We start from the raw sequence: 22,310 nt of genomic DNA, 5'->3' as shown, positions 1-22,310 counted from the left end.
TATTCATTTTCTTTAATTTCTTGAATTAGGTCTAATGGTTTCACTCCATGCTTCGCTAAATGAAGTCTTCTTAAGCAAGTTTGCACAAAATGTCTAATAGCAACTTGAAAGCATAGTTTCATTAGGCTGCTTCTTTTGCACATGATTTGGTTACAATAATGTAGTGTACTTCTTTGTGACAATTAGGAGAATTGTGACCATAATTATAACCATCTAGTCTTATCTGAATTATTTGGAATCAGCAATCAAATGTCTGTACATAAAGAAAAAAGAAAAAAAAGGGGACAAAATAGAGATATACAATTCAAAGAATTAACTCATTGCATAAATTGAGGGACCCAATTTTCACTATGTTGGTTATTTACTCAGTGATTGGGATGGTCAAGGACTCTATAGAACTAGCAATAGCTTTCACTGAACTGTCAAAAAAAAAGGGCTGGAGTATTCACCAATGAGGTCGAGGCTGTCGCAATTGCCAGAATCCTACCTTCGTACTTGCCCCTCGCTACAATAGTGTGCCAATCCGGCATAACATGTGGGACAACTGTGGAACTTTAGGAACACTACAACCAAATGAATGACTATGTCGTGCGATATACCATCCCTATGGGTTGTTCCATTTGATGCTAAAGAGTAAAGAGAGGCCCCCATGCATATATTAGAACAAAATTATTTACAATCTCAAGGTTGCAAGCTTCCATAGCAAATTTATTTCATTTAGTTTTGCTTAGTTAAGGTAAGCTAGCTTCTACATTGCTAGAAATGGTATCAGAGCATATCTGGTGTATGATCCATGTGGACTAGAAGATACTATAGCAAGCATGGAGAAATCATAGGTCGATCGTAGTATTTGTAATTGGATCTAATTGGATTCGATTGGAATTAAACCTTTAATTTGGTGAGGATATCAGGATATAAACGAGAAGAGTGTAATGACACCTTCCTTTTCTGGTGAGGTCCTCAGTTAACTTGTTTCAAGTATTTCCTTCAAATCCTTGACTAAAGGGTATCGTCCTTGACTCAAATGCGCTAATAGATCCCTGGGATGCAATTGGATCCTTAACTCCAACCTTTTTATGATAGAATTTCTTTTGTATTTAGCTCTAAAGCAAGCCACATAAAGATTTTAACTTACATCTTGGCATGTTGCAGCTGGGATGTGGGTGTGCAAAATTGAGGAGATCAAGGAGAGATTGAAAGCAAGACCATCCAAAATGGATCTAGATAGAAGTCCGGGTATAGTCTCCTATGCCTGTGAGATTGAAGTCCATCCTGTTGTAATAATTCTAATAGATTTGCTTGATCCAAGGCTTTTTTTTTATCAATAATCAAATTTTCAAACCCCTCTTCAAGCACCATATCATCCCTTTCTTTCCTCTCCACTTCTCTCCTCAACTTAAACAATAAACTCAACACAAATCTAAGACACATATCACAACATCTTGATCAACTCATACTTTTCTAATCCCTTTGATCCAAACTTGAACTACATGGATCGGATTTCTAAAATTAGAACAAGAAGTGATACAATCCTGACAACGTTGTGTGCGTCTGTAGAGACTAGCATTGCCCTGTGTGTGTGTCAAGAGCCCAAAACGGTGTCAAGCATACTTTTTGAGAGTCAAGATCTACCAAGAAGAATTAATCAATTCATAATGGTTGATGTCGTGGGAGTGAGGTTTGGAAAAATGTTCTTAGGGGCTTTGTCCCTTTTGCCTAAGAATCTTAAAGAAAAAAATAAAAAAATATGCAAAAATATATATGTTTATATTTTCCAATTCCATATCATTGCACATAAATTATTTAAAAACGATGATAAGAATAAAGCATCCAAATATTTTTTTCCAAGCAAAACAGTGAGGATGCTACACCTGTCATTAACATTGATAAAAGCATCGAAAGCAAAGTTTCAGCATAGAAAGGCTTCTAGGAGTATTTTGCTTAAGCAATACACTCAATTACAGCTTTTAAGTCCTTAATAACTAAACCATTTAAATAGTTTCCAAGCATTTCTATTTATTCTAATAGTCCATATTTCTACTAATCTTTCATGCATGATGCATGATAGAAACATCAAGTCAACCAGAACCATACATAGTGAGGAAGCATTACAACTTTGCAACTGCTTACCTACGTCCTCTGTGTCCTCGGTTCCTTTTGGACTTTGGCCTAGCAAAATTTATTATTACAGCCATATAAATCCAATCACATATCTTGTCAATGAATCGGATATAAGCATACCTTGTGCTCTTTTTGAGCATCACTGTGCCAAAAAATCCCCAGAAGCCAACCACAAATTCCGGACTTAAGCCAACATAAAGCCATATCATTTTTGAACCATTTTCATCCTGTTTTTTTTTCTATTCGACATTCTGCAGGTTCATCGCCGGGGTATTTTTCTGGCAGTGGCAGTCCACAAAGATATTGATTGCTAATGTAGATGGATGGATCATTCAAGATTTGGAGTTGGTTGCCAGATGGAATCCTTCTTGATAGATTGTTGTAGGACAAATTCAGGTGCTCCAAAAAATTCAAATATGCGATGCTTGTAGGAATTATGCTTGATAGGTTGTTCATCGACAGATCAAGTGGCTCCAACTGCCCCATGGCACCAATATTGATCGGAATCCTTTCTGTCAAATGATTCCCCGATAAGTTCAAGGAATGAAGCCCATGAAAGTTTGTCAACTCCTCAGGAATCTCCCCAAAAATATTGTTGTCGGAGAGGTCTAAGCTTGTCACAAGTGAGAGCACACTAGTGAACATGAGTTCCGAACCTTTCGTGTTTATCTGGATATTTTCAATGTAATAGGAGGCCATATTTTCAAAAAGAGCAAGTTTGCCCCCATTTTGTATCATAATCATGGCTATGAAATTACCAAATGATAGTGGCAAAGTTCCAGAAAGCTTGTTATCAGCAAGATCCAACACCTGAAGAGAAGAAAGGAGTGACAGTTGCCAAGGAATATTACCATCTAACATATTTGATCGCGGACGGAGAACCCTTAATGATAAGAGGCTCCCTCCAATCCATTCAGGTATTCTACCTGACAACTTATTATTGCCAAGATCAATAGTAGTCAGCAGCTTGCACTGTTGCAAGGACAAAGAAATTTTACCAGAAAAGTTGTTGTCTCTCAAATGCAGTGACATGAGTCGACTGAGAGATCCCATTGAGCTAGGAATGCCTCCTGACAATTTGTTATCTGAGAAATCAATGACTCCCAAAAGAGATGAATTGTTCCAACAGTTGGGGACAACTCCTGATAAATCATTATCGGCAAGATTGAGAACTTTTAGACTATTTGCCTCACAAAATGCTGATGGAATGCTGCCATTGAACCTGTTATGTACAAGAAGCAGAATGCCAAGATGGTCGACACCACCACCCAAGGTTGGCAGAATAGGTCCAGAGAATAAATTGTTGGATAGATCTATTAATCCTGGAATTGGGGTGGGGGGTAGAGGTTCATGTTAGAATAATTTCAAAATATGGGCTTCCACTAATTGTATATTTTTGTTTTATAAAACGGGTTAGACGTATGGCTCAGAATGGTACTATGGTTAAGCCCAATATGATGTGTGATCATTTTATTTTATGGGCTTTGGTGCATCTTGGATGTATAGGATTGAGTCCTATTTATTGTGGTAATTTTGGTATGTAGGCCAGAAAATCCAAACAGAGTTTTGGAGCCTTTAATGGGAAGGCTCCTCTATGTTTCCTATATAAAGGCTAGGTCTCCCTCTCCTCTCCATATGGTTGATAGCTTGCCCCATTGACGGCTATTTTTTGTGAGGAGCAAGGAAGGAAAGATCCAGCGGCTATTACTTCAGGTGATTGAAGAATCGTATTTTAATATGTCTTCCGCAGGTATCTCTCAAACTTGAATACACTATTGTTGTGATTCTAAATCTTAGCATGTTATTATTTTGATTAACAGTTCAAAGCTAGGTGGCTTTCCTTTCATATGATTATGAGAAACATTAAGAAAGTACATAGGCGGACGCATGTCCGAAAACCAATCAAGGAAATTTTCTGATATTCCTGCACTAGATAGGTCCAGTAAAGTCAAATCAGTTTGGTTCCGAAGCCATGGAGGGAATTTGGGCCCTAGTGGACAAGACGTCATGATGATGTAGCTAGCGTGCTTTAAATGGAGGAAGCCAATCTTGACTCACATTTACTGTCAATAAGTTATAAGACAGATCCAAACTTGATAAGCTTGTGAGGTTGGCGAAGTGGGCTTCAGTCAGTGCACCTGCCAAGGAATTTGCTGCGAGATTCAGATAATATAGGGCAGATAACTTCCCCAGTGATGCAGGAATTGAACCATCCAATAAATTTAAACCAAGATCAAGATAGCCCAAACTTTGGAGTGCTCCAATCTGATTGGGCAAAGGACCGCTAAGATTGTTCTGTTGCAAATTAACATGGGGTAGTGTAGAGGGAAGGCTAGGAAGAGTAGCACGAAACAGACGCAAGACAGAAAGAGAAGGGAGCATATTGATCACATGAATCCAGTTGGATGCTTTTGAGAGGTTGACATTACTCATGTCAAGATGCTGCAGGAAACGGATCGATGGTAACCAGCCAAGATTGTCAACATCCGAAGAGTAGTGAAGGTTTGAAGCGAGATCAAGATAGAGCAAGTTTGAGAGGTTCCCGAGTTGGTGAGGGATTGTTCCACCAAACCCAGCATTAGAGAGGATTAGATACTCCAACTTGGCAAGAGATCCAATGAAGTCAGGGATTGGGGCACCACTAAAATTGTTCATGCTCAAATCCAAATAATTCAGATGTCCCAAGTGTAGTGAAGGACTTACCTCACTTTTATCAGGACGACGTCCGTCATATGGGTAAGGGTAGTGGAGGTCAAGCTTTACGACATGTCCGGTCATGGTGTCGCATCGAATTCCTCTCCATCTGCAGCAGTCTTTTCCATTCCAAGAGAGTCATTTGTGGGCATTATAGATGCCCTTTCGTATGCTAAGAAGAGCCTTCCTTTCCCTCTCTATGCAGCCTCCTGACTCGGAACTATTTTCACTGAAACAGAGGCATAGTTGCACGGATCCACAGAAAAGGAGGAACGCGATCCAGATGGCATAAACAAGAGGAATGGAAGTATTGGTTGAAGCCATGAGATCTCCCTATGCGAAGGGGCAAAGGGAGGATAGCTTGTTGAGACAACTGAGTTCAGAGGGAGACGAGAATGGGATCCTTTTAAGTGATCCTTTGTCATGTAAATAGTGACAACAGACAAAAAAAATAGACCAACATCTGGAATAAAAAAAGAAAAAGTATTCTCAAGTCAATGCAACTAGCAGCGGACAAGAATGTCCCCTATGCCGTTGGGAAGAAGTAGGCAGGACCAATGTTCCCTATGCTGTAGGGAAGAAGTCGGCGGGTCTAATTTAAAGAAGTTTTGTGTTGGTCTTCTTGAATATAGTTTCAAAGTGTCATTTAATTGCTCTCCTGCAGTTACAACAAGAAGTTTCAAAGAGCCATTTAATAAATTAAAAATTAAATTTCATTACAAAGCCTCAAAATTTATTATGTTGACTTGACCATGCCGCGTCAGAGGCACGCAAAACAAATAGCATATTTTGGTACTTTTAAGCTAATTTGCCTCCCTTGCACGCCAAAAACAAAAATCTGTCTCCTTGACAGTCGAGTACCACAAAAGATTTTGCACAAGTTGTTCTTGTCAAATTATATATAAGAAATAAGCTGTATGAAAAATTTCCTTAGCAATAATCACAAAAGATCGTGCACAGGCTATTAAATCTATCAGCTACGTAAAGATTACAACACAATGAGCAGATAAAACTTCAATTTCTTGACTCCCCAAGGAAAAGTGAATGACTAAGCTATTTTTGGCCACCCAAACATAACAGTCTTCTCCATTGTTCCCCGTATGGGTTGGCACCACCTAGAATGTCTTGGTTCAGATGCAGGGATAGTGATTTGTGGGATGGGACACGCATCTCTTGCCAACTGTAGTATCAAAAAAAAAACAAAAAATTATGATCACCTGGCTCATCTTTAACACTACGTTTGGATTTTAGGAATGAAAAATTATAACAAGAATTAAATATAGAATCGATACATACATACATGAACACCCACACACACATATAATTTATAGTTTTTATTTTATTTAATTTTATTTTAATTATATTTTAGTTTTTTATTCTAATTTCATATTTTTATTTGATTATTATGATTTATAATTTTTCTACATTATTTGTTTTTAATTTTCTATATTTATTAATTGATGTTTTTCTTTGTATTAAAGATTACATTTTTTAAAAAATTTTATTTAGTTATATTTTTGTTATTCTTAATCCAATTTTTAATTCGTATCTCTTTAAGACGACAAGGCCATAGCGAGATATGTTTCATCTAGCATAAAAGGGAGCGCCAATTTTAATCTCCACCACGCATGATAGCTTGAAAATCTTCTGTTGCTGTGATTGTTGCTACCGATATAAAATTATCGTTGCTATCATAATTGCCTTTTAATGGCTACACCCCTCATCACTTGTCTACTGCTACCACTACTGGATAATCTAACTCGAGGAGATGGAGCAGTGTCATTGGGGATGATGGCACAGAAGAGACCAATACCAACATCGGTTGCCAAGAAAGTCTGCGAGATATGGCGCGTAGAGGACAAAAGGGAGGATGGAAAATTTTTTATTTTTAATTAAGTTACTGATGTGGCTGGGCCATGGCAGCATCTAAGACGTCAGCAACCACGATCTTTTGTGGGGGTGTACGAGGCTGTTTCCCTACTCGACACCAAACTCCAATTGTGGTACGAGTCGGTTAGACCCATTACTCACCCAACTGTGGGAGGTCCGACCGTACCACAAAGTCCTGCGGTTAGAAAAGAAGGCCAGGTTAACTCATGGTCCAATCAAACAATACTGAAAAACGAATTCCTCTGGTGGGTGTGAAAACTCTTTTGGAATGACCTAACCTAGGACCAATATCTTTGCTATGTTCAATGGGACATTTATTCCTTGGTTTAGGCCATGTAAGCTTTGATGCCAGTTCCCAATAGCAACTTTTCAATATATATCACATTTAAATTCCAAAATTTTGATCCATCGTTCAGGTTCATATCCCCGATCTAAATTAAACTACTCAACTATTATCCTATAATGAGCTGTAGCTCTAAAATTTACCTTGCCAAATAGCATCGATCGTTTCAAGATTAATTAGAAACTTGAGCTGCAGTGTTCCCGAGCCAGACCCTATTCAGCTAGAAACTGATAGTTAATGGGTCGAGTCCACTTTGTTTTTATGATATTTGCATCTTTTTTTAAATAAAAGGGGCTCAGAAAATATCATGATAAAGTCTGTGAAGTATGGTCTCATCATCAAGATATTGAGCAACTTTATTGCTTAAAAATACACAATATAATGGACCTCAATGAAATCCTTATTAGTTGTTTTATTGTTTGTTAAAACTGCTCAGGTAGTGATATAGATAGTGATATATTATTAATTATTAATAACTGTTGCTGATGTTAATCACTATTCACCATAATAGAGAATATTTTTTTTTTGTTATCACTAGATCAGTAAGTATTTGACCCTTGTAACAGCCATTGTGACAATTTGATGCTCTTCTTTTTAAAAAATATGATATTGTTTCAAATCGCCAAATGAAGAGACGGAACTGATTAAGTTGCAATACATTTATCTGAAACCACAAAAAATACTGATAACATAAATAAAATAGGCTTACAATTTATCTTAGAAAGAAGCGTACCAAAAATAATTACAAAAATATAATATACTAATACCATGTGATCTTAAATCGTTACCATGACTGTTATAGCATTATAAATCTGGCGATAAGGATGCAACTTGGGTTGGGTTCGTACTCAAAAATTTCAACTTGATCTCAAGGGGGGTTTGCTTAGGTTAACCTTCAGCCTAATTCAAACTCAACACTAACCCAACTCAGACCTGACCAAAACTAACATGGCTTAATCTAACTCGATACATAAACAAATAATTCATATTTATATTTCATATAGACTACCTATATGTTTATACACTTGTATCTTCTATCTTATTAAATTATGTGTAAGTATATCATTGAAATTTATGAATGATTGAAATCTCGGTTCGAAATATATTAATTCAATAAAGTTTCTATCTTAGAATTCCTATCCAATCCTATTTAATTCAATTAATATAGCTTAGTTCAACTTAATCTGACTAATCTAACTTGATCTAGCTAATCCGATCCAACTCAAATTTGAATTTATAATAAAATTTATTTGGTTTGGAGTATAAAAATTCTAAGCCAAAGTTACATTGGGGGTGAAAGTGGACCAAATAATATCTCTCCACAATCGTTTTCATATTTGAATCTATTCATATACGAATGCAAATTCGATTATTCAACTAATATTCATGTCCATCAAAAAAGAAGACACGGATAAGAATAGACAAATTTCTAATCCGTATCCAAATATCCCATCCTAGCCGTAATCCTATTCGATTTTATGTATTTCTTATGAATTCTTAAGAGAAATAAATGATTATATTGATATGCTAATGGCTCAATTTATCTTTTACTTCATGTATTTTTTATTATGAGAACAAAATTAAACTTTCTAGTTTATATTTATATTCATATTTTGACATCTAATATGTATTATATCTAATTAAACAAATATAGATATCTTAGTGGACGAGGACTGAAAATTTTCCTGGTACGTGGGGATTGTGGTGTGGACGAGATGGTGGACTATGCATTGTTTCAGTGCACATGGGCTAGGGTGACTTGGTGACTGGCAGGGATCCCGCGAGAAGTTCGGGGTTGGAGGGACTAGTTTTTACAAGCCATGCGCCGATGTTCGGAGTCTCCACTGCTTCGTCAGGAGGCAGCCTGAGCGATTTGCACGTCCTACTCGATTTGGCTAGTTAGGAACGCTCGTACCTTTGGCGAGCGTAGTATGTCACTGAGACTTGTGGTGGAGAGTACCCATGTGCAGGCGGCAGAGCTCAGTCACATCATATTGATCTTGACAGCTCGGGACATCTGGAGTTTCCATTTTGCTTCGGCAGCATCTCGTACGGTGTTTTTCACCTGAGAGCCCCACCCCCGAGTTTTCTCAAGGTCAACTTCGATGGGTCCGTTTTGGATGGAGGTATGTGGGGCAGTGTGGGTTTCGTTATTCGAGACTTATCTGTCAGGGTCGTGGATGCAGGGGGCAGTCAACTCTTCGACATATCGATTTCAGGTGCGGAGCTTAAGGCCGTTTGGGCAGGCTTTCATCATGCCCGGTGTGTTTTACAGGCCAGCTCCATTATCCTAGAGGGAGACTTGGCCACGATTATCAGCTGGATTTAGGGGGCCAAAGGGATAATGGTTGCGTCCACCCTTTGCTCCGAGATATCTGGGCATTGGTAAGGGACGGATGGATCTTCCAGGTCAAACATGTTTTTCGTAAAGCAAATGGGGCTGCGGACTGAGTAGCTAATTATGTAGCCAGTCACTCCGACAGTACCCTACGAACTGAAGATGGGGAGCTGCCTTTGGCACTTCGAGGTATTTTGTTTTTTAATTTTATTGGATGTATCCGTACTCGTCAGGTATGATACATCCGTCTTAGTCAAAAAAAATAAAACAAATAAAGATATTATTATTATTATTATTATTATTATTATTATTTGCATGTTAATTACTATATGCATGTTAAATTGTATTTTTTAAATATAAATATAAATATACTAATACTCGATCCATATTGGATAGATTGGTTTTCGGCCTTCATCTAGAGATTGGGTTAAGATCAGGTTTACGTCAACCCGATCCAACCCGCTCAAGTTGCAGTATATGGCCGTCACTTGGGATATCGACGAAGAGTAGATCCCACCATTTTTCTTTCTTTTCGGAGTCTTCTTTCTTATTATTGCCCCACAAAGAATTATCTTCTTTTCCTCCGTCGTCGTCGTCGTCGAACAAGCCCTAGAAAGCAAACCCTCGTTGCTCTCCTCTACTGATATTTCGGATTGAGGGGGGTAAAAATGGCGTCTTTGAGGACTCCTTCTTTTCCCAACTCTCTCCAGCTCCGATTCGGTCTCAGGTGTAGGGAATCCTCTTCGATCTTCCTCCGGATCCCATTCCGCCCGTCCAATCTCCGCATCCGTCTGGTGTTCGCCGCCGATGCGGCGGCGAGAGATGGAGGTAAAGGCGGTTCATGGAACAGCTCCAGTGGATCGCTGGATTCTTTCGCCGGATGGTCAGACGCCGAGAGTGGCGGCGAGGACTCGCAGAAAAAGGGACGATTTGGAGGTAAGGAGTGACTTTTCTTCTTTAGATAGTATACTTTCAGTGTTAAAGATCGTAAAGTTTTAATCTTTTCGTTTTCTGGGCTGTATCTAATGTATCTCGGAGTGAAAACCTAGTGAAAACGCCGTATATTCAACAAAGAGAGACGAAGGGGAAGAAGAAAAATTTAGAAATCAGATTATATTGGATTTCTATCGAGGTAGAAACTTATTTTAAGGATTATAGACACTTTTAAAATGAGAACGTGATGATGGACGCAAAAGTTTGGAATTCATATTGATGCAAATGACTACTTAGTCGAAAAGAAATAATTACAAAACGTTTTAGGTACATATATGACTTGTACTGCATGTTTAGAGTTTGGGACATGAGCAAGCATAAAGGAGTAGTCTTGTACCGTGATTTTATGATTAATGATGGATTGGCATATTGAATGGCTAAACCATGTAAAATAGAAAATTATTTTATTTCTCGCTACCAAGCTCGGCGGAACCGTCCCGAACCAGGCAGTTCCGGTTGTATCGAGCCGTCCCGGTGGTGGACCGGGATGGTTCCGGTGACGAAAACGAAATTTGTTGCCAGAGGGGTAGAAAGAAAAGGAAAGAGAGAGAATTCAATAAAACATGCAACTTTGTTGCCTCATCTTTTCCCATCAAAGCATTGAGCATGAATTGTGGAACATCCGGGTATTGGATTGGCATCATTTTATAATTGTTCACTTTGCCTATATTTGTCTTTTACTCACATGGAACACCCCTTTCTTCTGGTACTGCTGCTTAAACTTGAGGACATTGGGCCAGTAAAACAATAGCATTCGATTGTTTCTAATGCAACTTGTTGGTGTGCAAATTGAAGGGAGCATTCCTATGTTTGTAATCGTAAATGACTAGGACTTGATATCATGGTTTCAAAAACCATTGAAACGGGATGGTACGATAAGTACCATATCATTCTTGCATGCACGAGCTGGTGTGGTTGCTAGATGCCGAAACAATTGTAATGGTACGTACCAACCATACTGGTCCATACCAATCCGTATCGGGAGTACTGCACCAGTACCGATGTTCAATTTTTGGGAATATATTAGTTTCGATATGAAGGTACCGTATTGATATCATAACATTCTAATGGAAAAATGATATGAGATTCGGTACCCATATCTAAAACCTTGCTCGGTATAGTTGGAGAGAATGAAGCTAATTACCACACATCTAATTGTTGAAGCAATATTTAGTTTCATTACCAGCCACATAATTTTTGTAGCCATTTTGCTCTCATCGTGTATGTCCTATTTTTCTTCTTGAAAAATCATGACAGCATCAAGCATGCAATACTGCAGCCTGAAACCTTGCCATCTAGAACCGACCCCTATATACCTCTTAGTTGAAGGGTTTTTCTTTAGGTGAACATGTAGATACATGCATTTCCAAATTAAGTTGTCACTACCTTTGATCCATCTCCGAACTCTTACACTTAATCAAGAATTGTAAACTGAGTTTTACTTTTGAGATGTATAAATAACTAATATGTGTTATAAATCTTATTGTAACAAAACTCATTTTGCATAGTACATCTATGATCTTTTGGATGTGCATCTTTTCCGTGCATTGTTTGTCCCACCAAGTAGCTAATATGCAAAGGACCCTTAGTGAGAAGATTTGAGTGAAAGATATTGCGAATACTTTGAACTTCTTGTATCCCAAATAATTGGATGCTTTTTTTATATTTTAAGCTTATCCTTCCAAGATAGTGGTCAATGCCATAGTTACTTGATTGATGAAGTCTATAATACAATTGTTACTTGTTCAAGAATTTGCTTGCCCTGTGAGTGGAAAAGGAATCTTCCAAGGGAGTCTTAGTAATTTGTTGCATTGCTAGCTTAAGACCAACATCCTGTATTGAGTTTTCAGAAAGCCTTTGTGCTAAGCAAACGGGATCCAGATTAAGCCTTGTTGGGTAAATACTATATCACCCATAGATACGTAGGAAGTCAAGTTCAATAGATATGTTGATGGTATTCAGGAACTTGTTTGTGATATTCTACTTGGAAACAGTATTATCTCTGGTACACTGCTTTTCGTACTCGTGCAAGTAGAGATAATTTAGTACATGTCTGAATAGCTTTTTGCAAAAGTGCTTTTGCTTGCTTGATAAATGTCGTGAATGTATAATCTCATGGAATTTAAGATTATAGAAAATCTTATTATTATTTTTCATTGCCCTTAAAAGACAAATTTGTTAATCTGATGACCTGCTTTAATTAAATTCATGTATTAAAATCAGCTTAATTTGCTTCAAAATTATCATCGGAAACTTTTTGGATCTCTCACTTACAGTGCTAACCATAATCCAACAATCTAATTATGTATTTTCATGGTGAATTGTTCTAGACGATATAGTTATCTGCCGTTCATGCCTTCTATACTTATGTATCTAACAGAACAGAAATATTTTTTAAATAAATATTATGTGAATTTTTACATATAGCATGGTGATTTAGCGAAATCAAATCAATGCATGCCTCTAAAATATTGAAAGGTTAAATCTGTTTATCATAAATTTGGAGGTAATACTCTTGCTTTTCCTTGAAATGGAAAATAATCACTAACCTATTTCTTTTTTGTTCATTCTTCAATGTTTTCAGATTTAAGGTTTTTGGAGTACTGATGACACTATTCTAGTAGTTTATTTTCAGGGATTCTAGGAGCAGGACTGGCTGGAGTTTTCTTTGCTGCTGGCATTACATTTGCAATATTATCTCTTCACAGTAAGAGTTCTTCTGGTATGTGAGATTAATATACCACTGTTTACAATGACTTTTAAATTTTAGATGATTATTTGTTTGCCTCATTATGGAGACATTATGAAGGATTAGTTAAGCTATCTATGAGCAATTTGTTTGAATGCATGTTTCTGTAGTGATGATGTGTGGCTTTAATGTATTTTTAAGCTATAAGGCTTTTCTCTTATTGCTACATGATTCTTCATTAAGATGTGAAGTCCCCAGCATGCTTTTTTGGCTAACTTAATTGATCAGTCCATGGACATGTTTTATTATTTGGTATATGCAGGTGGCAAAATGCAGATGGAGCCATTAACAAAAGAACAAGAAGTACTAGTAACTTCTGATGATACGAATGCAGTAGCTGATCAGGCTGGAGATGAATCTAATTTGCTGTTACCAGACAAAGAGAGTAAGATAAATTACTGCAATTCAGACTATGAGACAGGAGCAAAGGAGAACCATTTTCCTCATATGGAATTTAATGAGGATGCCGATGAGGGCAGATTTGATTATATACACCAAATGGGGACTTCACCAATGCGAGATTTAAAATCATCTGGTGACGGTGTTGATGCTGTTCACCTAGCTTCAAGTGAAGATGTTCTGGAAATCACCCCAGATGTTAATAGCATTCCTGTACCTGCTGGTTCTAATACCAGCCCAGCTGAATTGTCTGCTTATGATATTGACTTTTCATATGATACATCTGATATGAAAGATTCACAGAGCACCACACATTCTGGCACTCTGGACTCGGTTATTGGACATGATGCAGACAAAAGCACTGTCACTACTGTTGACTTATCTTCTTCTAATACTCATTTGGTTAATCATGTAAGTGTTCATCAGGATGGAAATTTATGTCCAGCGGAAATGGTAGATTCTGAAGTTCCATTGGATTTCACAAGTGAGTTTGAAAGCAAACTTCCCAGTGAAAAATCAACATCCAATCTCATCTTACCAGAGTCAGTTGATCTTGTAGATTCCCAAGTTAGAGTTAAGGGTGTTACGGAGAATGCGGACTCTGTGTCACAGGATCAAGATATTGAGCAGAATGGTTTGCTGCAGCATCCTGCTGCTGCTAGCATTTCACATCCACTAGTACATGACATAAATGAAACTACTATATTGGAAACAGTCATTAGACCAGATTTTGATCAGAGTGAAGAACTGATGCTTTCACATGATTCTATCAGTTCTCCAGAAGGGCATAAATCAAATGAAATCACAACATCTTTAGCACATTCTATATCAGTATCTTCAGATCCTAATGAAAATGAACCTGATTTGAACAGTCATAATCAAATTGAAAAGGGCTCACTGTCTGAGTCACTATTGCCCGAGAAATCTTGGTCCCATGCTGGTATACCTGCTCCATCTCTTATCCCTGCAGCTCTACAGGTGCCTCCTGGAAAAGTTTTAGTTCCTGCAGTAGTTGACCAGGTTCAGGGGCAGGCACTGGCAGCACTGCAAGTTCTTAAGGTACGTCTATTATTAGTTAGTAGCGATCACTGCAGAGCTTCTGTTTTTATGTTATGTATTCTTCTGATATTTACTTCACACAAGCTATGTCAGATTTCTTGAGAAAACATTATATTTTCTTGTTGTCTGCTATTGTTGCAAAGAGGATTAGTTCTTTTTGTTTGAGAAACTTTTACTGCAGCTGCATGCATTGGCATTGTTATGGAAGTCTCCCTCTCTTTCTCTCTCTTATATATTGTGTGTTTGTGTGTGATTTTGTATATTGGCTGGACTACATTTCAAAATCCATGATGGGATATCCAAATTGAAGCTCCATGCAATTGATATTGATCTTCATCTCTAAAAATGCCTTGAATAAATCCTACACGTTTACTGAGCTAGTATGCTAAAATACATGATAGGACACATAATTCAAAATCCACTTCATTGATCATGATTTTATACATTTGAGAACATGGATAAATTTAAATTCAATAGGTTTTTGTGATTAGAACATATCAACCTATAATATCATGTTGTTAAAACCATCCATTTTCAGCCACTTGATGCTTAGGTTAAAGACAACAAAACACATGATTTTTTATTTTTAGGATTTTTTTTCTTTTTTCCTTATCTTTTTTTTTTTGGTGTAGGTCATGTTCAATGATTTGGATCTTCACTTTGGGTGGCCTACCATTGGTTTTGAATCGTTAAATATTTTTTTTAAAAAAATTAAAGTTTATTGTGTAGTCCAACTTTCCCTCTACACACACACAACCATGCACATGTGAATATGTGTGTGTCTATATGTGTGCATTTGATACATGTATACACTATCCTTCGTCGCATATTTCTGTTCTCTTAAATCATTATCAATTTATTTCTTCTATGAGGCGATGCTTTCTTCTTAGTGCTGGCTTTTCATATCCAACTTCTTAATAATAACACTGCCCTTGCTGCTGTTTCCTCTGATGTATGCATGATAAGGGCATTGGTTCTCTGTTTCAAGTATTATTTTGTATCTTACATGCTCTGGTATGAGTGGACAGACTGACAGAGGAATTCTGCTGCCATCAATATGTTGGTTTTACTTTGAAATTCTCTTGCTTATTAATCTTATACTGTATCATTATGGGAAGGTCTGTTTCTTCGGCTGATCTCTACTTTCATGTCACCTGGAGTTCGCTTTAGCATTCCTGACATTTATTAATCGCATTATGCTTGTGTGTCCACTTTTTGGGTAAGACATTATCGGTGGCACAAATGAGGTTTCGCTTACTTTCTTTTAGAGAATTAAAGAAAGCATATATTAGTTTCATTGATGGTTGAAATGCAAAGACAAAAATTAAATGCAACTAGAGGGTAATATGTGTTACCAAACTCTCAAAACGAGCAAGAAAAGGAATCACCATGAACAGTAAAAGGGTCATGCCCCTCGAACAAAAATTACGCACAAACTTAAAAAACAAAGAGCTCATCAATAACAAACAAAATGGGCAAGAAAGGTCATTACCAATGACCACAAAAAGATCATGCCCTCATGGCAGGCCGGACATCTTAAGAATAAATAGTTTATCAAAATAAGGAGTCTTGGAGCCATCAATGATCAAACACACCTTGCCAACATAACTAGGTTTCTTGATTTTGTCTCTGACTTTGGAAAAGTTGCCTAACCAAATTGTTCTTCCTTTTTTGTTTCTGGCAACGCTTCATTTATCAACAAAGAGGTGGATTTAACATTGTTGAGAACAAAGAGCAGAACGTTCTTGATTATGGCTCTCTCTCTCTCTCTCTCTCTCTCTCTCTCTCTTTCTGCACATTCCAGGACCATGAACAACATCCAGTCCTTGTCGAATTCTTGGAACCTGCTGCTGACATCTTTTTATCTTCATAATATGTTTGAAGTGATATTTGTAAGGATCAGAGCCTCTAAGGTAGGGTTGCAATTGTTATGGGCCAAAGGGGCATTGATCTCGGGCCAAGCTTCATATTCAAGGTTAAATTGATTACATGCTGACCAAAATTTGAAGTAGGGGGCTGCTGAAGAGCTCAGGTAATGATGCAATGATATCAGGCCTAGCCTGAAAAGAGGGGCTTGAGCCCCACATTAAGCTTAAAAATCACGACCCTGATCAATTTTGTCTCAGTTGGGCCAGTTAATATTGGATGAAGATTAAAGCCAGGTAAATTTTGTGCAGACCCATGCCCATTCAATACTTTCAAGGACTTGTATATTATAATTAAAAGATCAGAGAATCCAAACCATTCGTTAAATGTGGACAGTTTAGATCAAAGGAGGTAAAAGCTTATTCAAAGTTTAGCGTTGCTAGTGAACTAGTGCTAGGCCTAAGTAGGCCTAGGTCTAGGCCTCTTAGGCTCATCCTTGTTTTGTATAAAGGCTGTCCAGGCTTGGCCTAATCCAGAGTTCAAATCATCAGGTTGGCCCACCACCATAATGACTAGGCCCAGACCTGCATTTACAGCCCATTAATTGGCCATTGCACTCTGTTTGTGCTTTCTTTGGTTTGTTTTGGTCCGTTTTGTTGGGTCCACTTGACCCAAAGTGATTTCTCATTCATTCATTGAGTTACAATATACACATCTGTAACTTCTGCAAGCACTACTTTCTATTTGCAAAAACCTAAGCTTGTTCCTTTTTCATGCTTGGAATAATGCTGGAATATAAAGAGATCTCCAAAATAAGTTAATGTTTAATTAATAATATATTAAGACATTTGAGGTCATTATCAACAGCATGGGTTTCAATCTGAAGGTATTTTAATTGATTCGGCATGCAAGCATTTGGGGTCAAACACTCCTATGCTCTCTCTCTTTCTCTCCCTCCCCCCCCCCCTCTTCCCTTCCTCGCCACATACATATGGGATGACTTCACTGTTCATAGGGCATTTACTTATGCTCTGTGGTGTGCATAATTGAACGTCCAAATATATGAGCCATGCTGTTTATTGTGATTTATGATGTCATAAATGCCTCAAACCAAGATTCTGAGTTTTCCGAAAGCTTGCAATCAAATTTTGACAGGATTACTAAATTAATAGTTTCTAAAACTAATATTTGTTTGGACATATGATTTGATATTATTCAGACCATTCCACTTTCTATCTACATATGTTTTAAGATATGTAAAGGGTGTAACAAACTTATGCATCAGGAACATTATGTATGTATATATGGAAAGAGAGAACAATTCTTAAAAGAAATCCAGCTTCTGTGTATTCATATTTTTCTTTTGTAAATCCAAAGACCAGAATCTTATCATCAATTTGGGCAGAATAATTTAATGATTTTCTTTTCCAATATATGCCAATGTGTTATTTACTTTGATTAAAATAGATACTATGAAGTTGGAAAAGATATATAAAATTGCTATTTCAATTTCTACATTTCTTCGCAATAAAGCTCCTCTATTTGCTGCCTTTGCCAGTATTTCATGAGAAAAATGTTATACTGATCCCATCATCCCTTGAAGAAATTTACACGGTTGAATTTCTAAAGGACATGAATTCATCCTGGTCTCTTGCAATACATGGTTCAATCCTAGTATCTTACTAATAGTCTTCTATTGCATTCAGGGCAGTTCCACTGTATCAAACCTTATTCCTATCTTGCAACTATCCTTAAAACCTTTTCTTAGTTTTAAGTGGAATGAGAAAATACTTTTGACACTAAAAAGAAGGGGCATAAAATCTGAAAGATTGAAACCTTTCTCTGTAGTATACTGATGTATCTGGAAGGATCAACTTGTTTGTTCACTTTAAACGTAGTATGTTGAAATTATCTTTATATAATATATTTTATTGTTGCAGGTTATTGAGGTTGATGTTCAACCAGGTGAGTTGTGTACTCGTCGTGAGTATGCTCGTTGGTTGGTATCTGCAAGCAGTGCTCTTTCAAGGTATATCTTCCCTCCTCTCTTAGTCATGTAGAACTTTTTGACAAAGAAATGATTTTTGTAGGTCTAATTTGCAATGCGTCATGTTTGGGCTGAATATTTTGTTTCAAATTAACTCCTAGCCTGTAGTTAGATGAAATCAGTTTTATTGAGACCTTGTACTTTTCACTCTTCATTATGATTCTTTCGAAGTCTAGGGGAACGTTGCAGGGTTGCTGCTAGGTTTGGTGAAAATTGTGTAGCAAACAATGGTGGCGTACCTACAAGCCAATAGGTGTAGTAGGTATCTTGGTAGGCTTCTCTCTTGCCCAAAGTAGACTAGGCCAAGAATATGAGACCAATCACAACAGTGTTGACATCAATTTGAAAACCTCTCATAAAACATTTTTAAATTTTGTTGGATCATATTTTGATTACCAATCTGATCTCATATAAATGAAATGAGGTTTTTTGTTTAAGATATCTTACATTTATATACGTGACAGATATTGTAGGTGAAAGAAGCATTCTTTTTTTTTTGTCACGAAAGTTGTTAACTTATTGGTTGTCTACATAGGAACACACTTTCAAAAGTTTATCCTGCAATGTACATAGAGAACGTGTCTGAACTTGCATTTGATGATATCACTCCTGGAGATCCTGATTTCCCATATATTCAAGGTATGAATTTGCTCTCGGTGCTTATTGAATGCATTAGATCCCAGGATTGTATGCAGGGGAAAGGCTCTTCCATTTGGTCTCCTAAAAGTTATTGTTTTTCTTGTCGTGTTGCATGCTGCAGGCTTGGCAGAAGCTGGACTTATCTCTAGCAAGCTTTCAAGATCTGATTTGAATGGCTCTGTCAGTGGAAAGCAGGATTCTGTTATCTTCTCTCCTGACAGGTGATAATGATCCTGCTACAGCTTTTTTTTTTTTTTTTTGAAAAATATTTTAGACCTTCTGGCTAAATGATTTTTATGCTTCAGCCCTCTATCACGCCAAGATCTTGTGAGTTGGAAGATGGCTTTAGAAAAGAAGCAACTTCCAGAAGTTGACAGAAAGGTAATAAGAAATAGTGTTTATTAGTTTATTTGTACTTTATTTTTCTTGAATCTAGTTTGACATTGCTTTAGCACCAGTATCCTGATATCTTTTTATTGTCAGCATCTTTACCAGTGCTCTGGCTACATAGACATTGATAAAATAAACCCAGATGCTTGGCCTGCGTTGGCAGCTGACTTGTCTGCTGGAGAACAGAGCATTATTACCCTTGCCTTTGGTAATCTTTTTACATCACTAATGTTTTTCATATCATTTAATCCAAGAAAGAATAAACTAATTTTGTGGCCTCCTTGTGCACTTAGGTTATATTAGACTTTTTCAACCTGATAAACCTGTCACAAAAGCACAAGCTGCTATTGCGCTTGCAACTGGTGATGCTGCTGAGGTTGTCAGCGAAGAACTCGCTCGCATTGAAGCAGAATCCTTGGCGGAAAGTGCTGTCAATGCACATACTGCTTTAGTTGCTCAGGTCGAGCAAGATCTGCATGCAAGCTTTGAGAAGGAGCTTGCTAAGGAAAGGGAGAAGATAGAGGCTGTGGAAAAATTAGCTGAAGAAGCAAGGCTCGAATTGGAAAGACTTAGAAGTGAAAGAGTGGAAGAAAATAATGCTTTGATAAGAGGGCGTACTGTTGTTGAATCTGAAATGGAAGTGCTTTCAAGGCTAAGACATGAAGTGGAGGAGCAGTTACAGAGCCTTATGAGTAACAAGCTGGAGATATCTTTCGAGAGGGATAGGATAACCAAACTCCGGATGGAAGCAGAAAGCGAGAACCAGGTTATTGTCCAGTTGCAGTATGAGCTGGAAGTTGAGAGAAAGGCTTTGTCCATGGCCAGGTAAGGATGTTTATTTTAAAAGTTAAGTTATATTTTCTTTATGTCAAATGATAATCTTATGACTTTTTTGCTCTGTTAAGTTCTCTTTTTTTTGAAGTAATCCATTACTGCTTAATGTTTCTGTTTATTAGATAGTTTCCTTGTTTACATTTTTTTGAATGTATGACAGATTTTGTAATGGGTTTTAGTCTGGTATTCTTTACATGTTTTTGAATGCTTATTTGTTCCCCTATGACAAATCTAGGTTTGTTGAAATTCTCATGCAGAAGCTGATTCTTGAATAAATTTAGTCCTATACAACTGTTGGTGGTTATAGTTATTTCCTGTACACGTGATGATCGAGACGAGCACATAGACTGGCAAATATGCATTATAGCCTGCACATGATTTGGAAACTTTAACAAATATATGGTGAAGGGGAGGCGATTGTGTCATTTAATGATATAAATATTCATGTGGAGACAAATTTTTGAAGTGCCAAAATCACCAAAGATGCAAAATACTTGAATGAATACTTATGTGGAGTATCCCCCGAAAAGAGCACTTGATGGATACAAAATGTGGCAGTTGTTGGAACCTCTCGAGAAAATAATTTTTATTCTTACAGACACAGGCCAAAGAGGAAATCATCTATCAAATCAGTTCCCTTCATCTCGCTTAAGGGGCCTTGAGGTGCAAAAGTGACTGATTTGTAGTTGGTTCACTTCCTTGCCCTGAGAGTGTATAGTATATTAAAAAATAATGAACATGGTGTAGACTAAAGAGTCTAGACCTTGCGGGTTATAAGCGCGATGGATGGTGAAGTACTTGCTGCATCTATTTTCTGAGAGTCCTTGTTAGCAAGAAATGACATGATGAAGCTTACACATTTTCCTTTATGTAACATCTGTATTCTTTTCTATTTCTATTTCTTTCTACTTTTTGTTATTCCCCCCCCTAATCACTGGCATTTTTTTAGCTCTTGCATTGCAAAAGCATGAATAGAGCATTTTCCAGGAATAAAGCTTCAGGATTAATTGGTGGGAGGTTGAGCTATGTTTGTCCTACTCTAGCCTTTTTTTTTTTAAAGCTTTTCAAGAGCTAGAAATTTTTTTTTTTTGTTTGTTTTGGGGAAACCACCATCATGAGCAAACGTTTTAATTCATCTTTGTTCACCAGGGCATGGGCGGAGGAGGAAGCAAGAAAGGCTCGGGAGCAGGCCAGAGCTCTTGAGGAGGCCAGAGAGCGCTGGGAGCGGCATGGCATCAAAGTAGTAGTTGATGAAGATCTCCAAGATGATGCTTCTGCTGGAATTACATGGCTTACTGCTGGGAAGCAGCCTCCAAGTGATGAAACAATTACCAGAGCAGAGAGCCTGGTGGAGAAGCTCAAGGCAGCGGCTGCTGAAATAAAAGTTAGGTCTACAGCTGTTATCGAGAAAATAATACAAAAGATAGTCTTTCTAATTTCGGCTTTGAAGCATCGAGCATCTGAGGCTTCCAAGCATGCTTCAGAGCTCCAAAACAATGCAATCTCGAAGGTTAGAAACTCAATAGATGAGCTCCAGGAAAATGCCTCCACGTTCAGCTCAACTGTTGGCGACAGCGCAAGAAGGGTTGTTGAAGATTGCAGAAAAGGTGTCGAGAAAATAAATGCCTCTGAGTTCAGCTCAACCATTGGTGACAGGGCAAGAAAGGTTGTTGAAGATTGCAAAGGAAGTGTTGAGAAAATCACACAAAAGTTCAAGACATGAGAGTATCTTCCCCTTTTGTTTTTGGATTTGTTGTAACAGCCGAGGGTTCAGGTTGTTTAGTTCCTTTTCAGGAAGCCTACCTGTGTTAAGCCAGAGATGCCCCAGAAAAATATGGGGTTCTGAATAAATTTGACAACATTGTTACTTTAACATCATCATATTTAGTGAATGGAAATAAAAAAGTATGAGAATTCCATGGTACTTTCACTTGACAGTACATTGTGT

The 22,310-nt window shown here is 37.5% G+C and overlaps 2 protein-coding genes and 1 pseudogene across 5 annotated transcripts in view; 1 reads left to right on the top strand and 2 right to left on the bottom strand.

Annotated features, from left to right (window-relative positions):
- LOC148714319 (receptor-like protein EIX2) overlaps nt 1-5,232 on the bottom strand; it is a 69,146-nt gene extending 63,914 nt beyond the window's left edge. Inside the window, exon 1 of the mRNA XM_089929550.1 lies at nt 4,825-5,232. Coding sequence (XP_089785676.1) covers nt 4,825-4,899 — 75 coding nt within the window. The 5' untranslated portion in view covers nt 4,900-5,232. The remainder of the gene's footprint in view (nt 1-4,824) is intronic.
- Nucleotides 1,922-3,474, bottom strand: LOC120108119 (receptor-like protein EIX1; annotated as a pseudogene).
- A 4,549-nt stretch (nt 5,233-9,781) lies between the features above and the next one.
- Nucleotides 9,782-22,286, top strand: LOC103717419 (uncharacterized). Of its 4 annotated transcripts, none has more exons than XM_008805797.6 (10): nt 9,782-10,322; nt 13,004-13,101; nt 13,391-14,586; nt 18,393-18,481; nt 19,035-19,138; nt 19,260-19,359; nt 19,444-19,519; nt 19,622-19,736; nt 19,822-20,353; nt 21,512-22,286. In XM_008805797.6, exons 1-10 carry the CDS (start codon nt 10,228-10,230, stop codon nt 22,083-22,085), a joined length of 2,979 nt encoding a protein of 992 aa, XP_008804019.4. In that variant the 5' UTR covers nt 9,782-10,227; the 3' UTR covers nt 22,086-22,286. The 4 variants fall into 4 exon arrangements, with proteins under 4 accessions (XP_008804019.4, XP_008804017.4, XP_088574128.2 ...); XM_008805795.5 differs by having other exon boundaries at nt 9,828-10,322; nt 13,015-13,101; XM_088718002.2 differs by having other exon boundaries at nt 9,864-10,322; nt 13,015-13,101; nt 21,312-22,286.
- Nucleotides 22,287-22,310: the final 24 nt, after the last annotated feature.

Source organism: Phoenix dactylifera, chromosome 3, assembly GCF_051530095.1.
Source record: "Phoenix dactylifera cultivar Ajwa chromosome 3, Ajwa_hap1_PhDact_Kaust_v1.1, whole genome shotgun sequence".
Lineage (NCBI taxonomy): Eukaryota > Viridiplantae > Streptophyta > Magnoliopsida > Arecales > Arecaceae > Phoenix > Phoenix dactylifera.
The sequence above is the reverse complement of the archived record's forward strand: the minus strand, read 5'-3'. Positions and strand labels throughout refer to the sequence as shown.